Consider the following 26,988-nt stretch of genomic DNA (forward strand, 5'->3'; position numbering starts at 1 on the left):
AGAGCAAGGCCGGGCCCCCCCGGGACTCCTAGGAGGCAGAGCCAGGGCAGAGGCGCTTGCCAAGCTAGCTACTGCCCTGCCTGCCATCCCCGCACCACCTAGGAGCCCGGTTCAAGGCGCCCAGTGGGTGAGGCCAGCACTGCCCTGTGCTCTCTACCACGCAGCCTGTCTGGCAGAGGCACACCTTTGCGAGGAGGGCAGGTGCAGATGTGTGAGAGACATTGCACAAAGCTGATCGAGTGTTTTAGCTGCACTTCCAAGTGTGAGCCAGGCAACAGGTACCGATCGGCTGCCTCGCTGGCCCTACCTAGGGGTTCTTGGGCTCTCAAGAGCCTTCTGTGTTGCCATCTTGAGTCTGTCTCATCTAGCCAAATGTGGGGTGCCCCATCACGACGCCCCAGAACCCTGCAACCTACGTTTCAGCTCCCTACCAGAGCGCCCTCTCACACTCCCCACGTGGAGTTTCTGTAACTGAGCATGTTTTATTTAGACCGTAACATTTAGTGCCGCTTTGGATTTCCAATTAGGCTTCAGTCAGATGCGGAGAGCCTGATTTCGTTTTGGTGTTTTGATCAACACAAAAGAGGGCCACATCAAGAGGAGCCCTTGTCAGTTATTTCCACCCGCTGGCAGCTGGAACAGTTGCTGTGATGTGAAGATGAAGATTTGGAAATGCCAAGAGATTGGCCGGGTGTGAGGGAAGGGGCGCGGGTGAGGGGGAGTCAGTGAGCCCCTGGGAAGAAGCACAAGTTAGGGTTCTGAGAGCCCAGCCCATACTCCATGGGGTCCCTCAGTAGGCAGCCTGAGCTCCTTCCCGCCTGGACCAGGGTCCCGCTGCCCTTGTGAGATGGCCTTTTATCCAGAGGTTCCTAGAACACTGGCTTTCCCCGACACGGGAAGCTGATCACTAGTGGATTTCTCCAGAGAAAAGTTTCTGAGCTCTCCAGCCGGAAATGAGCCCCTAAGCTAGTTTCTAGAAATATCAGAGAGAGGGTTGCTTCACTACCCATGAGTTCTGCCCAGCTTGCTCACATGTGCTGCCTGTCTGACAGGTTTTCTCTCTGGAGCTGGCCTAAGGGACAACATTTAGAAGCCAACTTTGAGCTGCTAGGGAGTCGGAGAGGCAGCAGGGGGGTGAGTGTGGCAGAGTGTCAGGGGAGTGGGAAGTTAGGATCCTGCCTCCAGGGACTCATCACAGACTGTCATGAGTGCCTCTGAGTTAAGGGCAACTGGAGCCTCAGTTTCCCCATCAATAAAATGTATCGGAATGCTCCCCGCGGCCACGACCTGTGGGTGTTTCTGCAGCCGTAAATGTATTTCAGATGGTGGCTGTGGGCACAGCCCTTGGAGGCTGACCCGGATCGGCGTGTGTGATCCGTGTGTGTATGCACGTGAGACGGGGGTGCATGGAGACAAGGGAGGTGAAAATAGCATCACTTTGTGTTCTGGGCTGTGGAGAGGTCTCTACACTGACTTTTTCCTGCAACTGGGCAGGAAGCTCTGCTGTGCTCACTGCGGGGGAAGTGGTCATGCCCCCTCTCCTGCAGGCGGGCTTGCTGTTTTCAGAGCCCGGCTTCGCTGTGGTTTTCCAGCTGGCCCTTTGATCTCACCTGCCCCGCTCAGGGACCCAGCGTCTCAGCCACAGTCTTCCTTCATTGTTTGCATGCCGCACAGTTCAATTCCCCGAGCCTTCACCACTCTGCCCAGAGTTCCCTTCCTCTCTCCTGCTTCTGGTTATCCCCACTCCCTACCAGACCACCTACAGATTGGGGTTTGAAATTTGCACCAGCTGGAGGGAGAACTGGCCATGTCATCAGCCGTTGGTGGCTTCCAAGCAGTCTGGGTTCAGTCTGTCCATCAAGTCTTGTTTAATGATGGAAGAGGGAGATGGACAGAGAGGAGAGCCAGGCAGACGGAAGATTAGAAAAAGGGAAAGTGGACAGAGCTGAGAACAATGTCTTAGTGAGCCATTCACCCACCGAGTAACTCATCAACAGCCTCTCGTGCTTCTTGTGCGCACAGAGCTCGCCCTCACAAAATCACAGATACAGGATGCACGCACACATCCACATTTACAATACAGTGTGCAGAGCACTGGGAGGTGTGAGAGGGTGCTACCCAACAGAGCCGGTGAGTCAAGGAAGGCTTCCTGGAGGGGGTGATATTCTAGGTATATTACGAAAGGAGAGGGGTTCACTGAGTGAAAGCCAAAGCCAAAGAATCTGAAAAATCACTTTGTTGTGTTTACTGATATGCATGAGTGCTAAGTCACTTGAGTTGTGTCCAACTCTTTGCGACCTTACGGACTTGTAGCCCGTACTGGGATTCTCCAGGCAAGAATACTGGAGTGGGTTGCCATGCCCTCCTCTAGGGAGTCTTCACAACCCAGGGATCGAACCTGCCTCTTCCACACTGCAGGCAGATTCTTTACAACTGAGCCGCCGTGGGGGAAGCCCGTGATTCTTAACACAACATCGTAAATCATCTCTGCTTCAATTTTTTTGAAAAAAAAAAAAAAAAAACAAAGGAATGCTTCTCAAGTGAAGGAAAGCATGGAGGCATGAAAGAATTCAGCAGGTTCAGGGACCGTTCCCCTAAATCTGATGTTGTTGGAGCCGAAGGCAAGGGTTTCAGGGCATCAGTCCTCGCGGAATATCCACAGCTCACAGGCAGGCAGCCTTCCAGTGGATGCTCCCCACCTCCTCTTGCCAAGAGGAGAGGAGCCTCAGCCTAGAGAGAAGGCACCGCTGGTTCCCCAACCCTGCTGCTGGAACACGGTGCCCGGGAGGAAACAAGCCCATGCCCAGCTCTCTGTGATCCTCCTCCACCAGCGGGGCCCCTGGCCAGGCCTCGGAGCTGAGCAGCAAGTCAAAAGATGCGCAGTGAGAAGGAAGATGCCCGCCACAGGCAGAGCCCACTGCTGAAGCCCCCTGTGGCCAGGCCAGTGCCCCGTCCCTCAGGACAGTCACCCCTCCCGCTGTGTGGCAGGGAAACCTCTGCCCAACGCAGGTTTGTGGGAAAGGAGTGCGCCGGTTCGGTTCATTCAGTTGGTCATCCCAACAGCACTCCTTGCTGACGGGGACCTTGCCTGTCCAGGCGGCTTCTGTCTCCCAAAGACATATTGCAGTGTTTGGCCCTTACTAGGTGCTCGATAAACAGTTGCTGAAGTCTTGGAAGAGGGGAAAAGACAAGAAAAGGGAGGGTTCAGAAGCATTGTGGGATAATCTAAAGAGCTCGTTTTTGGAGGCAGGTGGGCCTGTATTCTCGGCTCTGCCGCTCTTCAGTCGAGCCTGGCTTATCCTCCCTAAAGCCTCAGTTTTACCTTCTGAAAAGTGGGGAGAAGAGTAAGACCTGCATTGTAAGGGTGCTAAGAAGATTCAGTGACTAATCCCTGCAGCATGCCTGGGACAGAGGAAGAGCCAGACCCTGGAAGCAGCTCCAGCTAAGCCCTGTCCTTCCCTCTGCTTCACTCATGAGCTTTCTGCTCCTCTACCCCTGAGCACCCCCCACCGCCAACCCCACTCCAACTAACATGTTGCTCATTTTTCATCCTTCAGTCATCTGCCAGTTGCATCTATTTCTAGCCTCTGTCTTATGAGACAAGAAGAAGGAAGGGAACAGATAACTGCAGAGGCTCATTTGCCAGTTGTCAGCTCCTGCCGTCAGCAGAGCTTTCTGTCTGCTTCTCTCTGGGCGCCTGGGGAGAATCACTGTGACCTTTTATTTACTAGTTGATCTAGCCGGCTCTTGGCTCCATATCAGCTCTCTGCTCCCCGCCGCCCACCACGCGGCTCCAGCCCACCTTCAGCCTCCCTGCCCCTCCATCAACCCAGCGCTGGCTTCCTGCCTCCCATGCCCCATCACACTTAGGATGGGCGAGCTGCCCCAGGCCCTCTGAGCCACCCTGTCTTCATGATTGGAGTCTTAAAAACCTGTGAGCAGGCATAGAGAGGAAGGAGAACCAGAATTATGGATGGCTCCTGCTCGCTGCTCCCACCAGGGAGGATTTCTGCTGCTGATTCTCTTCTGCGGGGCTCCTTCTCCATCTCGGTTTCACTGTGGAGCTGCACACAGATGTCAGCCAGTAAGCGACCCTCCCCAGAGCTCTCAGTGAAGCAGCAGCACAGTCTCTCCCAGTTCCTCACCCCAGAGGCTGTCCTTTGACCTTTGGAGTTTTCACTCCATCTCCCTTCAACTTCTGCCACCCTGTGTGCGAGCTCCTGACCTGGATGGATGCAGTGGTCCACAGCCCTTTCAGCTTTTCTTTCTCCTTCATCCCTAAAGCCAGCTACACATTCACCTACAGCCCCTCTGAGCCAGCTGGGCTGAGATGGGCAGGCCTGGGGGTTCGTCGTTGGAAATGCTGACAAGTGTAGAGGTGATGAGGAGATAAAGGTGATTAAGAAGTGCGTGCTGACAGGAGTCCCAGAAGGCCAGAAAGGAGCCAGGCAGACCCGGGCTCTGGGTCTTGCAGGAGCTAATTGTATATACAGTATGCCTGTGTGTGTATGTGTATGCGCACGCACCCATATTATATCATATGCAAATTCGCTTCTGCAAAAAATGGTCTAAAGTAGAGTATGGCTTTCTGACTCCATCACCTTCAGGCCATCTGCCTTGGACTTCCCAAAGCCTTCAATGCCCATCCCAGAACTGGCCAGCCTTCCAGCTCCCTTGAACGGGGGTTGGGAGAGAAGAATTTTAAAAGCCTCTTGGGCAAGTCAGCTCCCTGCTTTCCAAGCTCTCTTCTTGGCCATCGCTGTCAGCATCAATTTTCTGCAGGGAGTGATTTAACCTTCATTTATTCATTAATTCTTTTTTCCCCTTAACTTCATTAGGTAAGATTTATAAAGGTGCTGAATTGGAAAGGTCACCTGTCCCTGGGTCCAGGACACGGTGTGCCTGCCTGCCTTCTCCTGAGTTTCCTTCCAGGAGTGCTCTGGTGGTAGGGAGAGGAGGGGAGCAGAGGAGAGAGTGAAAGTGGAGCCTGTGACGCCCAGAAAGGCCAGGCAGGCAGAGGGGTGCTGGAACCTCCGAGCACGCGCCGTGCTACCTTATTGGGGTTGAAAGACTGAGCTGTGTGGGGGCAAGGCAGACTCCATGTTAAGCACATCTGGAATCCTGACCCCACCCCTTGCTATATTGACCCTCATCCGACGACCCCATCTTATCAAGCCTTCCGTTTCCTCTTAGATAAATTGTCTGTAAGAATACACTCTACTTTATCAGATGCGGCAGGGTGAAATAAGGTGACGCAGGCACAGCGCTGAACACAGTGCCTGGCACACAGCAAGCAGGAGCCTTTGAAAAAGCTCTTGAACATTCTAGATGGGCCCTGGCCGTGCTGGGCAGTTCATCAACTAGTGACCACTGAAGACTGGTGGGCGGGGAGTCTGATTTCTCCAAGAAAAGGAAGGGCCCATATTTTATGACTGATCCCATCTCCAGAACCACAGGGAAAGCCTCAGCTCAGGGAGAAGCCAGAAGGAACCACACCACGGCTCCATGTCAAGACTGTCTGCCAAGGCCCAGCGGATTTCTGCAGGAAGTCGGGCTAAGCTGGCATCCTGCTGTCTGACCACACGCACTGTCTCAGGCCCACCCAGCAATTACCCAGAGCCATGGGCCTTCCTTCAACCTCGAGCCATCTCTTCTCAAGGAGTTGTCTCTTTCATGAACAGCCTCCCTAGAAGGAGGGGACGCAGAATAGGGACGAAAGATCCAGGCAGGTATTTTGAACTTGAAGAAAGACGAGAGTATCTGCTTGCTGCCACCTTCTTGAGGCCTTGACCTTCACGCCCCCATCAGAACTCAAGACGCTCTCAGTTGACCCCAGGCAGAATGAATTTAGCTCTCTGAGTTTGTCTACCTTTATGGTAAAAGCTACATACCTGGAGGGAATATCTATTTGGTGCCTCCCTCATTAGGATCTAAGCTACTTAGGGGGCCTGATACAGGTCCGAGGTACCCCACACCCTCCCAGTGCCTATAATACAGCCAGAACTCAATCAGTGTTTGAGAAAATAGTTTTAATAGGAAAGCACGGAGGGAAGCGGGCAGACAAACCTATGCTGTGTGCCAAGCTGAGAATATTGGGTTTGAATGTGATCACAGAGGATTACAATAATTAATTTTATTTTATCTAATACTCTTGCAGTTGGGGCCTCCAGAATCCAACATGCAAATGTACGCTCTTAGTGCAAATTGGAGCATGCCCAGATTAATAGAGAAAAGTCTAGTCCCCCGACTTTCTCTGGACTCCTATCTCCCTCACCTGGGCTCACCTATTTGCCAAGGATGGGCTGAGGAGTAAATTCCAGGAAAAGAAGGAGCTCCAGGGCTGCGTAAATGTGACCAGTGCCTCCCTGCAGCTGCATGGAGTGAAGAGAGGTGCTGGGCATGGGGCAGCAGCCCGCCAAGCCCAGGGTTTCCAAGTAGCAGCCGCAGGAAATCTAGACTGCGGATCTGGCCCCAACGCGGTCCCCACCGCCACGCAAACCATGTCACATGTATGATATTAGTCAGTACTGTTCTCCTGCCCCCAGATTTAATGAGATTCTTTGAGCATGGTTAATAAACAACGCTTGACCTTTTTAGAGCAGCAGCACTGTATCGTTTTATTTCCCGAGATAGGGCCTATACAACAGACTCTTTGGTGTCGTGATTGCTGTTTTCTGATGGATGTAGTTCTAAACATGAGTTTGATTCTGTGACACACGGGTCTCCCCTGAGGTCCCCGGGGATACGGGTCACCAAAAAGCCCAGATAGGAAGTCACCAGCCGTCGTACCTGGGCTTCACAGTCACGCCTCATTTCAGAGTTCTTCCCTGCTTCCGCCTGTGGCCGAAACCACAACCCCCGTGTCTGGCAACTGAGGCCACTGTAGTCTGTGCCTCTGTCTTAGCCTGGCTGTGGATAATTTCCTCTTCCTGGAGCTCAAGCTAAATCAATTTCTAGGAAAGCAAGAAGGCGTCACATAACCCTCTTTTGGTGGATTTTCCTGACCTGAAGCATAGATATTAGTCCATGGTATACCTGGTTCTATTTTGCATTGAACTCAATTTTTTTTTTTTTAACCTGTTCAGTTCAGTTCAGTTCAGTTCAGTCACTCAGTCGTGCCCGACTCTTTGCGACCTCATGAATCGCAGCACACCAGGCCTCCCTGACCATCACCGGGGTTTACCCAAACTCATGTCTGTCAAGTCAGTGATGCCATCCAGCCATCTCATCCTCCGTCGTCCCCTTCTCCTCCTGCCCCCAATCCCTCCAAGCATCAGAGTCTTTTCCAATGAGTCAACTCTTTGCATGAGGTAGCCAAAGTATTGGAGTTTCAGCTTCAGCGTCAGTCCTTCCAATGAACACCCAGGGCTGATCTCCTTTAGGATGGACTGGTTGGATCTCCTTGCAGTCCAAGGGACCCTCAAGAGTCTTCTCCAACACCACAGTTCAAAAGCATCAATTCTTTGGCGCTCAGCCCTCTTCACAGTCCAACTCTCACATCCATACATGACCACTGGAAAAACCATAGCCTTGACTAGACGGACCTTTGTTGGCAAAGTAATATCTCTACTTTTCAATATGCTATCTAGGTTGGTCATAACTTTCCTTCCAAGGAGTAAGCGTCTTTTAATTTCATGGCTACAATCACCATCTGCAGTGATTTTAGAGCCCCCAAAAATAAAGTCTGCCACTGTTTCCACTGTTTCCCCATCTATTTGCCATGAAGTGATGGGACCAGATGCCATGATCTTAGTTTTCTGAATGTTGAGCTTTAAGCCAACTTTTTCACTCTCCTCTTTCACTTTTATCAAGACACTTTTTAGTTCCTCTTCACTTTCTGCCATAAGGGTGGTGTCATCTGCATATCTGAGGTTATTGATATTTCTCCCGGCAATCTTGATTCCAGCTTGTGCTTCTCCCAGCCCAGCGTTTCTCATGATGGACTCTGCATATACGTTAAATAAGCAGGGTGACAATATACAGCCTTGACGTGCTCCTTTTCCTATTTGGAACCAGTCTGTAGCCCTAGACTAACATCTAGTGGCCATGACATAATGGTGGGCATCAGGACAGAGACTGAAGCTTCACCAACAATTTAGTCTTTAAATGTTTTCACCCTGGAGCCAGGTGGACAGAATAGATACCCTGTGTCTCTCAGAACCTGCCCCTCAGGGACACATCTCACATCCTTTCTAGAACAAGGGTGATTGGCGTTTCCCGAGTCCAATGAATAGCTTTGTCATTTCGGTCCAGTGAATAAGCCCCTCCTCCTTCAGGGGGGCCTTTGGCCCAAAGGTGTCTCTTCCCTGCATCCTAAGGCTACAGTCTGAACGTCTAAAATTACTTGAAACATAAACAATGACAGATAACCATTAGAGGAGAGTCATTCTTTTACACTGTAAAAATAGAGCTGGGAATTGTCACTTTTAAGAGGTAAGAGAGAGACATATGGGCAGAATACCAAGAGACGCTCATTTGCCTCTTAACATTAAATCTAAATCATAAAACCGCAGACAGGAGACTCTTACATTTGGATCCTCTTTTGTTTTCCTTTCTTTGTATAAAGGGTATAGTGTGTGCAAAAAAAAAAAAATACACACTCAGAAGAATGTATCCTTTCTCCACTGTTATTCCTCGGTGGTAAAAAATAGACTCCAGCTGCCTCACCTCTAAGTCTGTAACTACTAACTAATCTTGATCCAGTGAGATTTCTTGGGGCGACAGTTGGACAGTTTCCATCATGACACTGGCTTCTGTGTGTGTGTGTGAAGCTCTGCTCTTCCACCTACTTGGCCTTGACGGAAGAAATTTAGGAAGTTACTAATACATGCTACTGGAGAAGGCAATGGCACCCCACTCCTGTACTGTTGCCTGGAAAATCCCATGGACGGAGCTACAACAGGAACAAACCTTGAAAACACAATACTAAGTAAAAAAAAAAAAAAAAGCCAGCCACAGAAACCCTCCTGCTGCTTGCTTCATTGATGTAAAATGTCCAGAATGGCAAATCCATAGAGACAGAGAGCTGACTGGTGCTTCCCTGGGGCTGGAGAGGTGCAGGGGCGGGCAAAATGGAGAGTGACTGCCAATGGGTACAGGCTTTCTTTTGAAAGGTGAGGGAAATGCCCTAAAATTGGTCATGGTTATGGACGCAAAACTCTGAATACCCTGAAAACCACTGAGTTGTACCCTTTACATGCGTAAATATTACGGTATGTGAATTATATCTCAATAAAGCTGTGACTTAAAGAGAACTCATGGGAAGGGTGGGCCATAATTGGTGGCTACTCCACAACCGGTCCTTGGGCACCCTCACCCGAGAAGGCATGGCTGCCCGCTGTGGGTGATGCTGGCGGGGGGCCTCCAGGGGGTCTGGCTGTCCTTCTCTCTCTCTTCCTTCCCTTCTCCGCCCTGCCCGTCTCCTCCTTGGTCTCCGCTCTACCTGTCCCTTCTGTTTCCCCTCTTTTTCCTTCTCTCCCTATGCTCCCACCAGCCAGCAGGCTTTCCTTGACCCCAGGAAGCTGAAAGGGGAGGGGACAAGAGATAACCATGAACATTCATCGTTCACTATATTGATAAATTATTATCGCTGCCTAGAACTTCATCTAATCTGCACAACATCCCCATTAAGGGGATAATCATCCACACTTCATAGATGAAGAAACTGAGACTCTAGCGAGCAGCATAACCAAAGCTAGTCAAGGGGCAAAATGAGAATTTGAAAGCCAGGTCTCTCTGGCCTCAGCGTCAATTCTCCAGAGCATGAGAGGACCTTGAATATGAGTCTGGACTGGGTTATTTATTGATGAATTCTAATAGCAGCCATTTGATGGGCTTCAAAACTGCAGTATCCACGATCTCATCTGTTGGCCCGATATTTATGGCCACTTATGGGTGATATCTGTGTGGCCCTCCATTCATTCCATTCATTATGGTTTTCATTAAGAGCCTAGTCCTTTTTAGAAGTCTGTTTGTCACTTTTAACTGCTCTGTTTAATCTCCGAGCGCCCTGATCCTTCTTCACAACAAGCCGGAGGGAGGCAGCTCCAGATGACCCTTTTCTTCTTGCAGTTGTGTGCAGGCGCTGAGGCGGGGGTGACAGGCGTGATGGGGACATCTGTGTGTCACAAGTGTGTGTGACGTGAATGTGTGTGTGTGCATGTGATGGGAGGACGTGTGAAGTGTGCGTGCTGTCCGTGTGCTGGTGTGGAGTGTGAGTGAAGGGTACGAATGTGTGTTTGTGTTCGTGAGTGTTTGTACTGAAGAGTATGTGTGTGTAGAGTGAGGGTGTGTGTGTGTGTCGGGAGGCTATCATCCACTGTATCCTTTTTATTTTCAGAAGCACCCAGATTCTTGAATTAAGGCCTAGCCGTTTATTTCCAAAGCACAGGGATTGCTCCCCCCTCTCCCATGACAGCCTCCCAGGCTCCCTCCCCTAAGACATGCTTGGAGTTGGAAGGGGGTCTTGAGACCAGCCTTGCGCTCATCAGGGACCTTGAATTCTTGCTTAGAGGTCCCAGGGATGGAGATCGCCCTTCCTCCCTACGTTGCTGGTTCATAGAAAGATTCTTGCTTTGGACTAATCTTCCTTGAGGGAGGCCTGGAGCTGTTTTACTGTGTTTAATTCATATGCAAAATGGCTACTCTTGAGGAATCGGAAAGAAAAGACACTCAAAAGGGACATGCTTTATCCTGTCCTTTGCTGTCCCCAGAGCACACCCGAAAGATCATTCTGTCTTTTGGTGTCTGCCCAGGACACTTCACCCACCCCCTCCGCGAACCGCCCCCCACCTCCATGGAGCCTTCTCTTCTCCTCACCCCACTCTTGACTCTCACCTTCTCTGGACTGCCTCCCCCCCCCCAGAGAATTTAGAAGAGATAGTGTTTAGAATCCAAAACTCTTCTGTCTGTGGGTCATCTGGGTAAAACCTGGTCAAGCCACACTACACATTTCCCCTCCTGTTTCACTAGAGATGCCCTGTTTGGGCTTTCCAGGTGGCACTAATAGTAAAGAACCCACTTGCCAATGCAGGAGATGTAAGAGATGCAGGTTCGGTTGCCGGGTTGGGAAGATCCCCTGGAGGAAGACATGGCAACCTACTCCAGTGTTCTTGTGGAGAATCCCATGGACAGAGGAGCCTGCTGGGCTACAGTCCGTAGGGTCGCGAAAGGTTGGACACGACCGAAGCACGGAGCACACACGCTCCCTGTTGGCATCAGGGCCGGTGGATGTGGTGGTTCAGGTTGTGTGCAGCAAGCTGAGGGCCAGTTCAGTCCAGTCGCTCAGTCGTGTCCAACTCTTTGCGACCCCTTGGACCGCAGCATGCCAGGCTTCCCTGTCCATCAGCAACTCCCGAAGCTTGCTCCAACTCACGTCCATCAAGTCGGTGATGGCATCCAACCATCTCATCCTCTGTCATCCCCTTCTCCTCCCACCTTCAATCTTTCCCAGCCTCAAGGTCTTTTCCAATGAGTCAGTTCTTCACATCTGCTGGCCAAAGTATTGGAGTTTCAGCTTCAGGGTTCATTTCCTTTAGGATGGACTGATCTGATCTCCTTGCAGTCCAAGGGACTCTCAAGAGTCTTCTCCAACACCATAGTTCAAAAGCATCAGTTCTTTGGCTGAGGGCCAAGGGGAGCCAAAACCAAGTCCTTGCTCATCTTACCAAACCATGCACCTAGAGGGGTCACCTTTTCCAAGTTGCACAAAAGGGCTGTATTGGCTAGAGGTGGCCAGGGAAGGGAGCCTCAGAGGGCTCAAACCTGTTGTCTCAAGGCCTCTAGTTGCAGCCAGAGGCATGCTTGATGGGGACACAGAGAGGCTGCCTCCCTGGCCCTCAGCAGATGAAGCCAGGCCCCCGCAGCCCTCCTGCAGAAGGCCTGGACCCCTCCCATCACACTTGGATCACTGCTTAACTCCACATAGCTCTTGTCTGACTCCAGCTTAATTTTCACTTCTCGGTATCTGCCTTTTAAGTGTCCTAAGTCTTTTTTTTCACATCTTTGTTATGTCCTTCAACATAGTTAGCAAGCTCTAGGAGGGTGGACAGCATGCCCACCCTTTGCTTTCCGCCACCCCTGTGACATCTATCCAAAGATTCAGCCCCACTCGGGGCCAAGTCAGTGTTGCTGATCTGCTGAGCCGCCAGCTTCAGCTGGGTAGCAAAACCAAAGCTCTGTTTGCGAAGCCTTGATGGATCCTTCTCCTGAAATGCCAGCTCAGCTGAGTGTCTCAGGGGACAGAACCCATCCACTCAGCCTCCCTCCTTCTCTGGTTCCTAAGGGTTAGAAGGTTCTGGAGAAACTCAGCCCATCTCCTGATCTCTCTCCAGGGTGAAGCAAAATGCTGGACAGGAAAATGAAGAAGTGGCCCCAGTCCTGCACCAGATTAACTTTTGATTATCACTTAGCAAACCATCAGTTGAGGCTTTCCATGTGGCACAGTGTTAAAGAAACTGCCTGCCAATGCAGGAGATGTAAGAAATGTAGGTTTGATCCCTGGGTCAGGAAGAGCCACTGGAGTAGCAAATGGCAACCTGCTCCAGTATGCTTCCCTGGAAAATTCCATGGACAGAGGAGGCCGGTGGGCTACAGTCCATGGGGTCGCAAAGAGCTGGACACAAATGAGTGCACACCCGTGCGTTATGAACCATTGCTTAGCACTGTGATGTGCGGTGGCTTGGCAGGGACTAAAGCTGTACCACTCCAGATGCACGTCTGGTTTGAATGAGGGGCAGGCCAGCGTGGAGACAGAGCATGCCAGGAAATGGCCTTTACCTGGCTCTGTGATGTGGTGCCTCTTCAGGACAGTGTATGAGGCGTGTCCAGCCTGCAGCAGTGGGAGAAGTACCTGTCTGCCTTTCTTCCTGGGGACCTCAAACCCCGGGCCCCTGGCTGACCCCCTCCACTTCCGTCTCCATCTTTCAGCATTGGTACCCCCTCAGCGTGCTCTCACACTCTGAAATAAAGCATTCAGACAGTCACGAAATAGCTGTATTGATGCTCCACCCCGCATGCCCTGAGATGATAATGCATCGCCCGTCGTGCGTATCCAGACGGAGCCAGATTACGCTCAGGTGCTTAAAAGTCCAGGTCTAATTAGAGTTCCAGGGAATCAAGCCATTGTATTATTAATGATTCTCCGCCAATGTTCTGATTAAAACAGTAATTTTAATAAGCACAGCTCGATGCTAAGTGTTCACTGAGCACCTAATTACATCAGTTATAACTCCAAAATTATTTAAAATTCCCCCCTTTTTTTTTCCACCAGACCCGGCATGCACCAAGTAAAATAGAGACTCAGACAATTCGGTGATTATTTGGTCTAATTAATTTCTTAAGGACCTGTTTTTTTAATAAAGAATCTTTTGTCTGTCTTCCATCTCCCCACCTCCCCCTCCACCCCTTTCTATGCTCAGAGTCTCCGTGTCATTGGTTACATTTGAGGCCACCATCGAAGGAGGCCAGAAACAGAAAGAAGTGAGGAAGGGAAAGATGTGGACCGTCCCCTGCACCAGCCTCCAGGCGAGGCGAGGTTGCAGAGTCTGCACTGATGGCTCTAGACTGGCTAGGCTGAGAGGGCGTGTAGCCAGAAGCCAGTTCCTCACCACATCCTTGTCTCCTAACTTAGACCAGCTTGGAATGTCTTATTTAATGATCACACTTGCATCTCCAGGAGGACGAAGGCAAGTGGGTTGACAGGCTTCCTTCCCATCGTGGCTGTTCATAAATCCTTTTGACCCGTGAGGCACTCGAGTTTGAAAAAGAGACCTCACACCTGTTCACTAACTACAAGGACACCAGAATTTCAGAAAGAATGGTCTGCTGAGTCATCCGAGAGTCGACGTGCAACGTTTCCTTTAAAAAAAAAAAAAAATCGTGTCATCGATAAGTTATCAGTCTATCCCCAGAAATAACACCAATAAACTCCCCTGCATTTGTGCGGTAAACTCGATGCTGAACAATGCACTGCTCCGGCTCTCACTTCATGTGACCCTCATGACAAGAGAGTTAGGAACAGCTGTTGTTAGCATTCTCACACTCAACCGGTATGTCGGAGAACCAAATCACAGCTTTATTTTTTTCTCCCACCATCCCTTCACCTCTGCCTGGGGCAGACTGCTTAGCTCATCATCTCACTCTTGGATAATAAAAAGTCCTTCATGTCTCAAACACAGTCTCCAGCCAGGAGTATAATGCCTGGTTCCAGACTAGAAGTAAAACTCTGGACTTCATGATGCCCAGATCTTTCTCCCCCCAGTCCCCTGGGTCTGCTGCATGCTCCCCACTTGCAGAGGTGGGGAGACACATTTCCTCTCTTTCTGTCACTTGTCTCCCCCCACTTAGGCTGTCGTTACTGACCCCTTGCACGTCCTTAGCCTGTCACTGTCACCAGGGAGCTCAATGCCCTCCCAAAGTCCTGCCTTCCCTGTGTCTCCCAAGAGCTCGCCACCCTACTCTCTGGATTTCCTGCTTCCCAGCTCTTCCTGTCCACTCTGACCCCTACAGTCCTGAGGATGCATCTCAAGCTTCCTAAGAGATCATAATGAATGCGCCTCCCTGGTGGCTCAAATGGTAAAGAATCTGCCTGCAATGTGGAAGACTAGGGTCCGACCCCTGGGTTGGGAAGATCCTCTGGAGAAGGGCATGGCAACCCACTCCAGTGTTCTTGCCTGGAGAATCCCCATGGACAGAGGAGCCTGGTGGGCTTCATTCCATGGGATCACAGAGTTGGACACAACTGAGCAACTAACCCACAGTGAAGGGTGGCTGGGTTACAGCATCCCAGGGCCTTCTTCCGAATATCTCACAAAATCCTCCCGTCATTCTTCCTCGACCACATTGCATTAATGTGGGTCAGGGGATGCAGAGTAAAGGGTAGAAGATTCATGTGCTTGGATCTTAAGAACCTACTCTGAAATCTTGCTGACAGCCGGCCATCCTACTTTAGTAGGCAGCAGTCATATCTCAGCGCCTTGGTGGATGCTTTCATTCTGACATTCACCGATATTTACAAGTGTGGAAACTGAAGCTCAGAGAGGTTAAGTGGCTCACCCAGCACAGCTGAACGTATGCTGCGGCTGAGCCAAGTGCTTCTAACACTAATAGTCGTGTCCTTTCCATGACACCATGCACCTCTGCTGGGTTATAAACATTAACTCTATTAAAAAAAAAAAAAAAAAAAAAGCCTTCGCATTACCTAATGGATCCCAGCAGAATGCCAGGAGCCTCAGCCACACCTACAGCGTCTTTGCATAGTTCTTAGTACATTTACTTAAGGAGCTTAAAATAAAACCTGGATCACCCGGTAAGTGTGATTAGCTTCTCAGCAGGTATTTATAGACCTATTTTATGTAAGAAACTGGAGTTGGAACATACAGGGATATCTCATATGAAGAAATAGAAAGTAGAGCCCTGTGAATAACCTAAAAAGATAGAGACCTCAGAAGGCTTTAAAAAATATGTTCAGAGTCCTGCCAGTTGGGCAGGGGATCGGATTCTAGACTCAGAGAGAGGGGTCACAGAGGTCAATGGAAGAGGGTTCGTGGAGCAGGGATTTGCGTGCTCAGGAGAGAAAGACATTCTGATTAGCAGGAACGTGTGCACAAAGCAAGTTAAGGAGGCAAAACCATGCAGAGCAGGAGAGGAGGCCTGCCTGCCAGGCGTGGGATTCACGCTGACAGAAGAGTCTGGAATGGGGATGTGAGCTCGGATGGGGAGCAGAGGTTAAAATGCTCAAACACTGGGCTGGGATGTTTGGATTATAAACTTCCTCCAAGAAGCTTTTTTTTCTTGTTGTTTTTGAATTTTTATTTTTTGGGCAAGGGGAAGGTATTGATTTTTGTTTGTATTTTAGCCAAGGCCATGGTTACAGAACACTGCCTCTGAGAATCCTTCCCTGATTTTCCCTTCCTCTTTGCTCTTGTACTTTTGCCACATCCCAGTAATAGTGCGGTTTCGTGATGATTTGGCACCTCACGTGTCTTCCTGACAACACTATGAGTGCTTCAGGATCAGGACCCAAAGTCTACTCATCTTTGAACCCCATGCCTACACAGAATATATAGCTGGCCCTTCATGTATTAATAATAACTAACAGCTGTATCCCAAGCACTGGGCTAAGTGTTTTCCAACCCATGTCACCCTTTATGCCTGAGAGGCAGGTTAGGGGGAGGTTCTGCAGCCAACCTGCCAAGATTTGAATCCCAGGTCTACGACTTACTGACTACAACTTACTTAACGGGGTGTTAGCAGCTCAGTCATGTCCGACTCTGCGACCCCATGGACTGCAGCCCACCAGGCTCCTCTGTCCATGGTATTTTCCAGGCAAGAGTACTGGAGCAGGTTGCCATTTCCTCCTTCAGGGGATCTTCTCAACCCAGGGATCGAACCCGGGTCTCCCACACTGCAGGCAGATGCTTTGCGTCCGAGCCACCAGGGAAGCCCACTGTGACTGTGTGACTATCAACAGATTCGCTAAGCCTCTCTGTGCCTCAGTTTCTTCCCCATCTGCAGAGAGAAATCCTACAGGTATGTGCTATAGCTATCACTATTTTGTGAAGTCGCTCAGTCATATCCAACTCTTTGTGACCCCGTGGACTGTAGGATACCGGGCTCCTCCGTCCATGGGATTCTCCAGGCAAGAATACTGGAGTGGGCTGCCATTTCCTTCTCCAGGGGATCTTCCAGACCCAGGGATCGAACCCGGGTCTCCCGCATGGCAGGCAGATGCTTTACCCTCTGAGCCACCAGGGAAGCCACAAAGGAGGTTCACATTGGCTGAGAAGCAAAGGGGCAGGGGTCTGGACCAGGCGGCTTGACTGTAGGGCCCATGCCCTCAAGCACTACGCCTTTTTGAGGAGGAGAGCCGAGGGAGTGCAGAACACGTGGGAGGCGGAGAAGGGAGACGGATGGCCCTCCGCCCGTCCTGCCGTGAGGATGGGCCCCGAAGGGCGAGGCCGCAGAACGCCCGGGCAGGGCCGGACCTGACTCGCTCGTGAGAGCGGACACGCAAAGCTCCAGGCTTCTCCTTCCTCTTCCGCCTCCGCCGCCCTGGCCCGCCAAGCCTCGGCCCTGCGTCGCCTTTCCTGCGGGCCGGCTCACCCTAGGACACGCACGGCCCTCGGCTTCTCCCTGCCCCTTCGCGTGGCTGTGTTCTGCGCCTGCTTCTCTCTCCTCGCACGGTGTCCTTCCGCCACTCCTGCCTCCGAAGATATCACCCAGTTCGCCAGGCCTCCCGCCCGGATCATGCCTTACTGGCCCCTTCAGCCCGAAGGGCCACTCCCCGTTGAACCTCTCATCTTTCCCCTTCTGGCTTCTCCACCAGCGGGGATGGTCTTTATCCACTTGGCCCGTCTCTACAGCTTCCCAAAGCAGCACCCAGGCATGGGATTCAGCCTTACACCACCTTGTCAAGCTTAAGTGACGGAGTGTGTGTTAGTCGCTCATTCGTGTCCGACTCTTTGCGACCCCATGGACTGGAGCTCGCCAGGCTCTTCCCTCCATGGAATCCTCCAGCCAAGAATACTGGAGTGGGTTGCTATGCCCTCCTCCAGGGAAATGAATGAGTGCATGAATGAATAAGCGAGCTCTATACTCAGATATGCAGATGACATCACCCTTATGGCAGAAAGTGAAGAGGAACTCAAAAGCCTTTTGATGAAAGTGAAAGTGGAGAGTGAAAAAGTTGGCTTAAAGCTCAACATTCAGAAAACGAAGATCATGGCATCCGGTCCCACCACTTCATGGGAAATAGATGGGGAAACAGTGGAAACAGTGTCAGACTTTATTTTTCTGGGCTCCAAAATCACTACAGATGGTGACTGCAGCCATGAAATTAAAAGACGCTTACTTCTTGAAAGGAAAGTTATGACCAACCTAGATAGCATATTCAAAAGCAGAGACATTACTTTGCCAACAAAGGTTCGTCTAGTCAAGGCTATGGTTTTTCCAGTGGTCATGTATGGATGTGAGAGTTGGACTGTGGAGAAGGCTGAGCACCGAAGAATTGCTGCTTTTGAACTGTGGTGTTGGAGAAGACTCTTGAGAGTCCCTTGGACTGCAAGGAGATCCAACCAGTCCATTCTGAAGGAGATCAGCCCTGGGATTTCTTTGGAAGGAATGATGCTAAAGCTGAAACTCCAGTACTTTGGCCACCTCATGCGAAGAGTTGACTCATTGGAAAAGACTCTGATGCTGGGAGGGATTGGGGGCAGGAGGAGAAGGGGACGACAGAGGATGAGATGGCTGGATGGCATCACTGACTCGATGAACGTGAGTCTGAGTGAACTCCGGGAGTTGGTGATGGACAGGGAGGCCTGGCGTGCTGCGATTCATGGGGTGGCAAAGAGTCAGACATGACTGAGTGACTGATCTGATCTGATCTGATACTGAAAGCCGGAGAAGGCAATCGTACCCCACTCCAGTACTCTTGCCTGGAAAATCCCATGGACAGAGGAGCCTGGTGGGCTGCAGTCCATGGGGTCGCTAGGAGTCGAACATGACTGAGCGACTTCCCTTTCATTTTTCACTTTCATGCATTGGAAAAGGAAATGGCAACCCACTCCAGTGTTCTTGCCTGGAGAATCCCAGGGACAAGGGAGCCTGGTGGGCTGCTGTCTATGGGGTTGCACAGAGTCGGACACGACTGAAGTGACGTAGCAGCAGCAGCATACTGAAAGCAGGGCTTCCCAGGCGGCTCAGTAGTAAAGAACTCACTTGCCAATGCAGGAGACATAAGAGATGCCGGTTTGATCCCTGGATCGAAAAGATCCCCTTAGGGAGGGCTGCGATTCATGGGGTCGCAAAGAGTCGGACACGACTGAGCGACTGATCTGATCTGATCTGTTTCTTGCCTGGAGAATCCCGTGGACAGAGGAGCCTGGCAGGCTACAATCCATGGGGTTCAAAGAGTCAGGAATGACTGAAGCGACTTAGCACGCACGCAGGCATACTGAAAGCACGTTAAAAATCTTAATGTAAGTGAGGAGACTTTTGTAACATACAGTCGTATCCTGCACTTCTGTCTCTTACACACATGTGCACACGTGTGCTTGCACACTTATCCACTACCTACTAACTTGTCCTAGAAAGCTGTGAATCACAAGAAACTTCTGTGTCCTTTCTAGGGGAGCTAGTCACTCAGCATTCGAAGAAAAATCAGTGTTTTCACATCAAATGTGTCAGGGAGGACAAGATGTCGTCGTGTCAGATAGTTAGAAAGGCGTGTTGAGAGATGACGGGAAAGACGCACTCCCTGGGTCTGCTGCAGATCAGAGTTCTGTTTCGCAGTGGCTTCCGGTCTGCTCAGAGTTGTGTGGCAGCTCAGGCAGCGAAGGGGGCCGTCTCCGACCCAGCACCTGTGGGCAGAGCTGAGACAGCTCTGTTCCTTTCTTGTGTGCACAGCTGCTGCTGGGGGTGGGCTGACAAGGGGCCTAGGAGGTTTGGCTTACCCAGAGCTGAGTCCAGCTTCTACTGTCTGGGAGGACTGCGTTCCCTATATCAGGATGACCTGGGAGCTTCAACCTGGGGGCCCTTCACTATCCAGGAAGTGTATTCCAGGGAAGGTATTAAGGTCCCGAGACCCCACCAGCTTGTCTCAGTAACCCTGCGTGCCAGTACCCGAGGCAGAAGTGCCGTTGGGCACTAGGAAGCAGAAACTGGAGCTTGGTCGGGAGGCAGTGCCAGCAACTCTGCTAAGCGGGGCTTGGTGTGAACCCCTTGGGGAGTAGGGGTGTCCTGAAGGCCCACTTGCCGTCTTAGAGGAGTCCCTGAGTCCCCTTCTCAGACAACACTGAAGGAGCCCCACCTCCTACCCAGGCAGCAGCAAAGGTGTTCTTACCCCAGGTGACTGAGCAGCCTCTTCACCGCCCTGATGACTCCCTCCCCAAACCTCACCTTTTATTTTTTTTTTTAATTAATTTCTTTATTGGAAGTGGAGGCTAATTACTTTACAATACTGTGGTGTGTTTTGGCGTACATTGTCATGAATCAGCCATGGGTGTACATGTGTTTCCCAAACCTCACCTTTTAGAGCTTATGGGTGGCAGACCCTTCAAAGAGAACTCAGGATTAACAGGAGGGCCACGCCCTCCTGTCTTGCTCTCCAGGTTATGGGAAGGTGGGAGAGCCAGAAGTTGAAGGGGTGCGGCCTAGAAACCAGGTTGCGTTGGGCAGATGTCCCACTCTCGGATGAATCAGGCTCCATGTGGCAAGGCTGCCCCTGGGCCCTCTGCATCCAGGGGCCTTTGGAAAAGCCTGGACCCACAGGAGTGTGAATGAATGAATGGGAATGGGCTGGTGAAGGGCATCCTTGCTTCATCACTCCATCCCCTGCCATCATCACTCTCCCCTCTGGGGTTGATGACGAGTTGATGTTGGCCTTGTGGGGAGCTTTGTGGGCCCTCTCTAATCCCAGCCATCTGGTTTCCAGGTGAGAGATCTGTTTTAGCTATTTCTTAGGCCCTATTTCCCAAATCCTCTCATCCCCTATTTCCTACCCCACCTGCTTTCCCTCACTGAATAAATCCACGGTTGTCATGGAGACAACATAGTATCAGCATCTCTGCTGCTTTGTAGATCCTTCCGCAAAACAGAACGAGAAAGGGCCCTCCTTGTACCTTCTTAGTGTGTCTGGCACAGGAGTCCTGTCTGACAAAGTGTGGTGTGGTGTTGGATGTTTCTGCTTCGCCCACTTTCCTCCCTCTGTCCTTCCTTCGCCCAAGTTCCACCTTCTTAGGAGACTAAGCCCGGTTTGACTTTTTTCAGCCGAGGTCAGGGTCCTGTGTTCTTCAGCCTCCAGCAGGGACTGTGTCACGAATAAGGAGAAGAGTTTGAGGGGCTGTACAGATGTAATTCTCCCCAGATGATGGATCAGCAGTCTCAGCGCACAGAGGCGAGGTAGTCGCTCTAGATCACCCCACACGCAGTGCAGAGCCCGCAGCTTCCCTTGCAAACCCTGCCACCTTCAGTGGGTCTGCACCGAGAGACAGCACAGTAACTACCGCTATTAAGCACCAACTGTGTGCAAGGCTCTCCGCGTACAAATGTCACTCAAACCTCCGAACAACCTTGTGAAGTTAATATCATTATTGTCAGCATGTTACAGAGGAGGAAACTGAGGCACGAGGAGGCCAATGAGGACCCTTTATTCATTGATCACCATAGCAGCTGGATTTGAAACTGAGGACTGTCTCCTTCAAAGCCCCACTTCTTAACCAGGACAAAGTAAATAGGGCCTCTACCAAAAGGATTCAAGAGGGGCCATCATTACCCAAGTGTTCATCGATAGCATGAATTCCACTGTTTGGGGCCAGAAATTGCTTTCCCCATCATCGTTTCCCCTTTGACTCCCACATGACCCTCTGCTGGGTTTTATGAATGAGAAGGGGAAAAAAAATATATCATTGAAAAGTTCGACGAACTTTGGCTCCCATTCTCAGAATGATAGATAGCTTTAATTACTCTGAACTACTCAGCCACTCCACTCTTCTCCCCCAAGTCATTAAAAATAGATTTTTCTCTTTGAGCTTCACTCCGCCCTCGGGTGTCCAGATAGTCAGGAGTTCTTGGGAGACAGCCCCAGGGTCAGCTTCTGGTCAGAAGGTTGCATGTTGCTTTGGTGGCGATCACAGGGTCCAGGAACTCCAGCTGGCTTCCTGGGAGGTTCCCGCCTCCTTCTTGATGCTATTGGTCACGTGACTTTCGCAGCTCAGAGGATGGGCAGGGGGCTGGATTGGCGTTTACTTTATGAGGATTTAAAGGGCTCTCACACATCACTATTGGTTTTTAAAGAACTGGACCTAACCCTGGGAACAAACAATAATGACTTCTTCACATTAATTACTGGGAAGTTGATTTGTTGGAAAGGCCGGAGCTGAAAATAGGAGCTCAGAAGGGCTCTGCTCCCTGATGAGCAGGCAGGATGAAGTGAGATGGGTATGGTGGGCTCCGTTTTAAAAATGAGGGAGGCTTAAAGAGGTTAAGCCGCTTTGCCGAGGTCTCACTGCAAATGACTAGCAAGGCCAGGACAGGAAGCCTCTGCCACCTCGGCCTCCAGGCGGGGCTGGCTGAGGGCTTGTGGCTCAGGGGAGAGGGTGTGGGACCCATTCAGAGTGGTTTCCACTGCTCTGGTCCTGGCAGGCTTTTAAGACATCCCGCAGGGCATCCTCAGCCCCATCAGCCTTCCCCCCGCCTCACCCTCTCACATCAGCCCTTGTATCGTCTGGCTCCAGATCCACCAGCTGACTCCCCGTCAGCCAGCAGTGGTCGGAGGGGAAGCGTCAGTACAGGGGCCGGCCCCCGTGTCCAGAAGGAAGAAAGCTGATCTTGACGGCCAGCCCTCGGGGCAGCCCCAGGCGAGGGGCCTTCCCTGCCTGCTGCCACCGCGCCCCCCTCACAACCCCATCCTGGCAGTCGGGCACACCCAGGCTCCAGTTCTGTTTCCGCCACCTGCAGGCGACAACTAGGGCAGGTGATTGAACCCAAGACTCAGGCAAACCCACTCCAGTGTTCTTGCCTGGAGAGTCCCAGGGACGGGGGAGCCTGGTGGGCTGCCGTCCACAGGTCGCACGACTGACGCGACTTAGCAGCAGCAGCAGTTTCCTAACGAGCAAGGTGGGTCTCTTCCCTCACCTGTGAGGCTGGTGTGAGGATCAGGCGAGGGGACAGAGGACGGAGTGCAGCAGGCGCAGATGAACGGCCGCCTCATCCCCTTCCTTGGACAAAGCTCAGCCAACTGCCCGCTCAGAGGAAGGTGGCGTGGGCCTGGGGCGCCCTCAGCGGAGGCCTCAGTCCCCTTCAGATCCAAAGAGGGGGTCTCACGGCTGCCCCCAGCCACACGTAGCAGAGGAGAACAAGGTTAAAATGCCGCTTCAGACATCTGGTCGACAATCAGCTCTTTGCCTGTAAAGCACGGGAGAGCGAACAAGGGTATTATTCCATGAAGTCTTGCTGAGCCAAAGGGCTATTTATTATACGAGGTGTGTTTGGAGCCTGGGGAGGCTGGCCTGTCCCTGGAGGGTCAGCTTTGGCTTGGATGCCTGAGGGCTGGGGGCTGGACGAGGCCTCCCTAACCGTCTGCCCGTATTTCTCTTCCTGTGAGAATGCTGAACTCTGGCCCCAACGGGCATACAGGGAAGGCAGAGCCCTAAGCTGTCAGGCCGGCTGTACCTGTTCCCCATGGGGCTGACAAGATTTGGCTAAGCCTGTGAAGAGAGACTCCTCCCGCCCATCCCTGCCAGCCGGTAACAACTGCCAGGTGCCGGCCAGTCCTAAGATCAGTGGAGTCAAAAAGATGAAAGCCCAGCCTGCCCTCTGGTTGCTTCCCACCTCTTGAATCCCCCTCTGACCTCAGCCTCCGGACTGACCCCTGCACCTCCTGTCCCTCTTTTTCTCCAAAAGATCCCTTATGGCATGTCACCACTACGGCCACGGAGGACCCCCTCCCCTCCAGCTGACCTTCTCCACTCCCTGAGACGGGCCCCAGGGTTTCAGCCAACCCTTTGTGTGTACTACCACTCAGTCATATCCAATTCTTTGCAACCCCGTGGACTGTAACCTGCCAGGCTCTGTCCATGGAATTCTCCAGGGAAGCATACTGGAGTGGGTTGCCATTTCCTTCTCCAGGGGATCCTCCCAATCCAGGGAACAAACCTGGGTCTCCCACCACGGTGAAGGCAGATTCTTCACCATCTGAGCCACCTTGGGTGCCTCTATTTCCTGGTGAAGCAAATGGATCTCCCACTACATAACAATCCGCAGCCTCTCTGCCTGCAGGAGCTGAGCACAGCGAATGAGATAAGCGCGCAGAGCATGCTCACACCCTCTCCCAGCCTGGCTGTGATGGCGCCACGTAGCCCAGCCTGCATACCAGCCCTGGCAGGGCCTCCCTTCAGCCTGCCCTCGGCCTGTGACCACAGATGAGCATCAGGTTGCTTCTTGAAAAAACGTATCTGGTTTGGGAAAAAGAACAGAAAGGAGGTCTGAGACCCTAGAGGCTCCAAGGGAAGAGAGGTGGGCTGGTGGGGAGGGCCCATCAAGAGAAGGGACAAAAGACAGGAGGGCGGCTCCGGGAGCCAGCTGTGCCTCAGCTGCTGTGCGCTTGGCCCTGGGGCCCCGGGGACCCTGAGGCTGTGGCTCAGGCCAACTGCATGCTTCCATGCAGGCTGTGTGTGTGCCCTCCCAGTCCCACCACCTGGCTCTCAGCCACCGAGAAGGCCGCTGTTTCTCTCCTTGAGTCAGGAGGCAGGGGACATGTGTGGGAACAGGTGGGGACATCTGGCGGGGGCGGGGGCGCAGGTTCCGGGGAAGCAGGGGGTGAAACGCTCAGTCCTCAGGGCCCCTGCGGCCTGGGGAGTGGCTTTCCCTTATTCCTCCCTCTCTCTGTCTCTCTCTTACCCGATTGCCAAGGGCTCTTGCCCCCTCTGGAGCAGACTGCCCACGTGGAAGGCCCCCGAGGCCAGCCTCTGCACTTTGTCCTCTGAGCCACAGCTGCCCCTTGCTTGATGTCCCAGATGTCCCTCCGTCGTGCGTCTGTTCTACCATGTTAAGATGATCCAGTTTCCTTGGTTTTGTCCTCAACCAAACCATGGGCTCCAGAGAGCAGAGAATGTGGCCTGATGCCTCATGGAGAGCTTGCATGCTAAGTTGAGTCCGACTCTTTGCGGTCCTGTGGACTCTAGCTCGCGAGTCTCCTCTGTCCATGGGGATTCTCCAGGCAAGAACACTGGAGTGGGTTGCCAGGCCCTCCTCCGGGGAATCTTCCCCACCCAGGGCTCGAGCCCCAGTCTCTCATGTCTCCTACTTTGGCAGGCAGGCTCTTTGCCACTAGTGCCTCCTGGGAAGCCCAGTGGAGGGCTTTGTGTGTGTGCTGCTTAGTCGTGTCCAGCTCTTTACGACCCCACCCACCAGGCTCCCCTGTCCTTGGGATTCTCCAGGTAGGTTACTGGAGTGGGTTGCCATGGCCTTCTCCAGGGGATCTTCCCAACCCAGGGATCAAACTCGGGTTTCCCACATTGCAGGCAGATTCTTTACTTTCCGAGCCACCAAGGAAGCCCACAGTATAAATGCTCTGTAAATACTGAAGGGTCACGGGGGACCCAGGCCCAGCCCACGGTCAGAATTCTCTACATTGGTCTCCTTCTAACTCAGGTGTCTCTCCCGTAGACACCCCCGGATTCTCAGAACCCGGTAGCTCCTTCTCGGTGTCCACACAGGGTGGCAGAGATGTGGGCTTGATTCTCTCTCCCCAGGCTTCCCTGCTGAGGCCTGCTGTCCCTCACTCTGCTACTGGGGAGCTCTTCTCTGAAGAGGGACGGCTTGGCACCTGACGGAGAAAGTCTCCAGGCTGATGGGAACCACCAGGGTCACAGAGGTCTCCGGGGCCTTCCTGGACGGTTCTAGCCCTGCAGGTGTGTCGTGTCCGTTGAGACCTTCAGGAAGGAGGCGGCTTCTAGCCCTTCCCTTGGTGGCTTGTCCCCAAAGCCGATGATCATCTGCTGTCACAGCCCTTGTTGAGCTAGACCCCTCACCCGATGGGCCAACAGGGGGGCAGGTGGGGAGCAGGGACCACTCCAAACTCTGCGCCCTGCTGAGCCTCACCCGCGTTACATTAGCCCCTGGGACTCAGGCCAAGGGGGAGGCCCTGGAGACTGGGGCCCCGAGCTGGAGAAGCCAAGAACACAGGATGAGTCACCTTTAATGAAGAGTGTTTCTTAAGTAAATGACTTAATAGGGCAGTTACATTCATTAGAGGCGTAATTACGAGGCCTAAGATCAAGTGGAGATGAATGCCGAGTGAGCGGTGGGTGGGTACAGGGGAGAAGGTGGTGGAGGCGGCAGGGGAGGGTTGTCCTCACTGCCACACCCATGTGCCCTCCCAACCACCCGGATCCCCGCACTCAGGCTGGGGGGCGGGGGGGCCTCCAGCATAATGAAAGCACAATCATAATAAACACACACTAATTAAAGTGTCATCGAGTGTCCCATTAGACTCTGAGTCAGCCCTGACAAAGCCCCGCCTGACGCGGTGGACGCTCTCCAGGACTAGCTGCCTTTCCTTCTAGAGTTTCCCCGAGACAGAGTGCATCCCCAGCCCATCCTCCCCCAGGCCCCGGCACAAGTGCCCACCTGTCGCCTGCCTGGTGCCAGCTGAGTGGCCCCTGACCCCAGGTCCACCACAGACTCAGAGATAGTGGAATCAGTAACTCCCTGGGCCGTGGAGCAGTCCCCAGACCAGCCTCCAGCTCTCCTCCCTGAGAAGCAGTCTGATTCCTTCTGCAGCCCCAAGGCAGAGTTTGATTCTATTTCTTCACGGCCCCAGGCAGAGCCTGACATTTAAAAAGATTTCCCAGGATGTGAGGTCACGTTTACCAGTGGTTCTCATAAAAAAAATTAGCTGGAGAGCTTGTTGGAACCATTTCTCAGGCCCTGCCTCATGCCAGAATTTCTGACTCAGTTGGACTCTGGATTTTGATGTCTCTGAAGCTCACAGGTCATGCCAAGGGTGTTGGTTTGAGGATCCAGGATGCCTCTTCATGGAGGACACTCTTTTGGCCAAGAAGTGATGGACTGGAAAGCTTACATTGTGTATTCCAGCTGTGTGGACTTCTCTGTCCTTCCCAAGTCAACCCAGACCTGTTCTCCAGATTTCTATACACTCATCACTCTTTACCCTCAAGCTCTGCTTTCCTGTTTGCTCATGTGGTTCCTTCCATCCGGGATGCTCTTCATCTGTGTAAATACTATTAACCCTTGAAGACCCAGACCCAGGCCACATCCCTCACAAAGCCTCCTTGGGACACCCATCTAGAGCCACGCTCCCCCCACGAGAACAAAACTCCAGGAACCTAGCGGCGTGTGTCATTTTAAGTTTTCTAACAACCATATTTTAAAGAGTAAGAATAGGCAGCTGAAATCATTAGTTAAGTTTTTATTTAACCCTAAATTTTCTCAACACTTGTCGATAAGAATTATTAATGTGCTATTTTC

The 26,988-nt window shown here is 52.1% G+C and overlaps 1 protein-coding gene across 5 annotated transcripts in view; it reads left to right on the forward strand.

Annotated features, from left to right (window-relative positions):
- Positions 1-26,988, forward strand: part of PLXNA2 (plexin A2) — a 232,926-nt gene that overhangs the window by 115,079 nt on the left and 90,859 nt on the right. The window contains exon 5 of one of the 5 annotated variants that reach the window (XM_061383645.1): positions 6,158-8,641. The exons of the other annotated variants lie outside the window; for them this stretch is intronic. Coding sequence (XP_061239629.1) covers positions 6,158-6,313 — 156 coding nt within the window. The 3' untranslated portion in view covers positions 6,314-8,641. Of the gene's footprint in view, positions 1-6,157; positions 8,642-26,988 lie in introns of those variants that run through there. 5 annotated transcript variants of the gene reach the window in all.

The sequence above is a fragment of the Bos javanicus genome, chromosome 16, assembly GCF_032452875.1.
Source record: "Bos javanicus breed banteng chromosome 16, ARS-OSU_banteng_1.0, whole genome shotgun sequence".
NCBI lineage: Eukaryota > Metazoa > Chordata > Mammalia > Artiodactyla > Bovidae > Bos > Bos javanicus.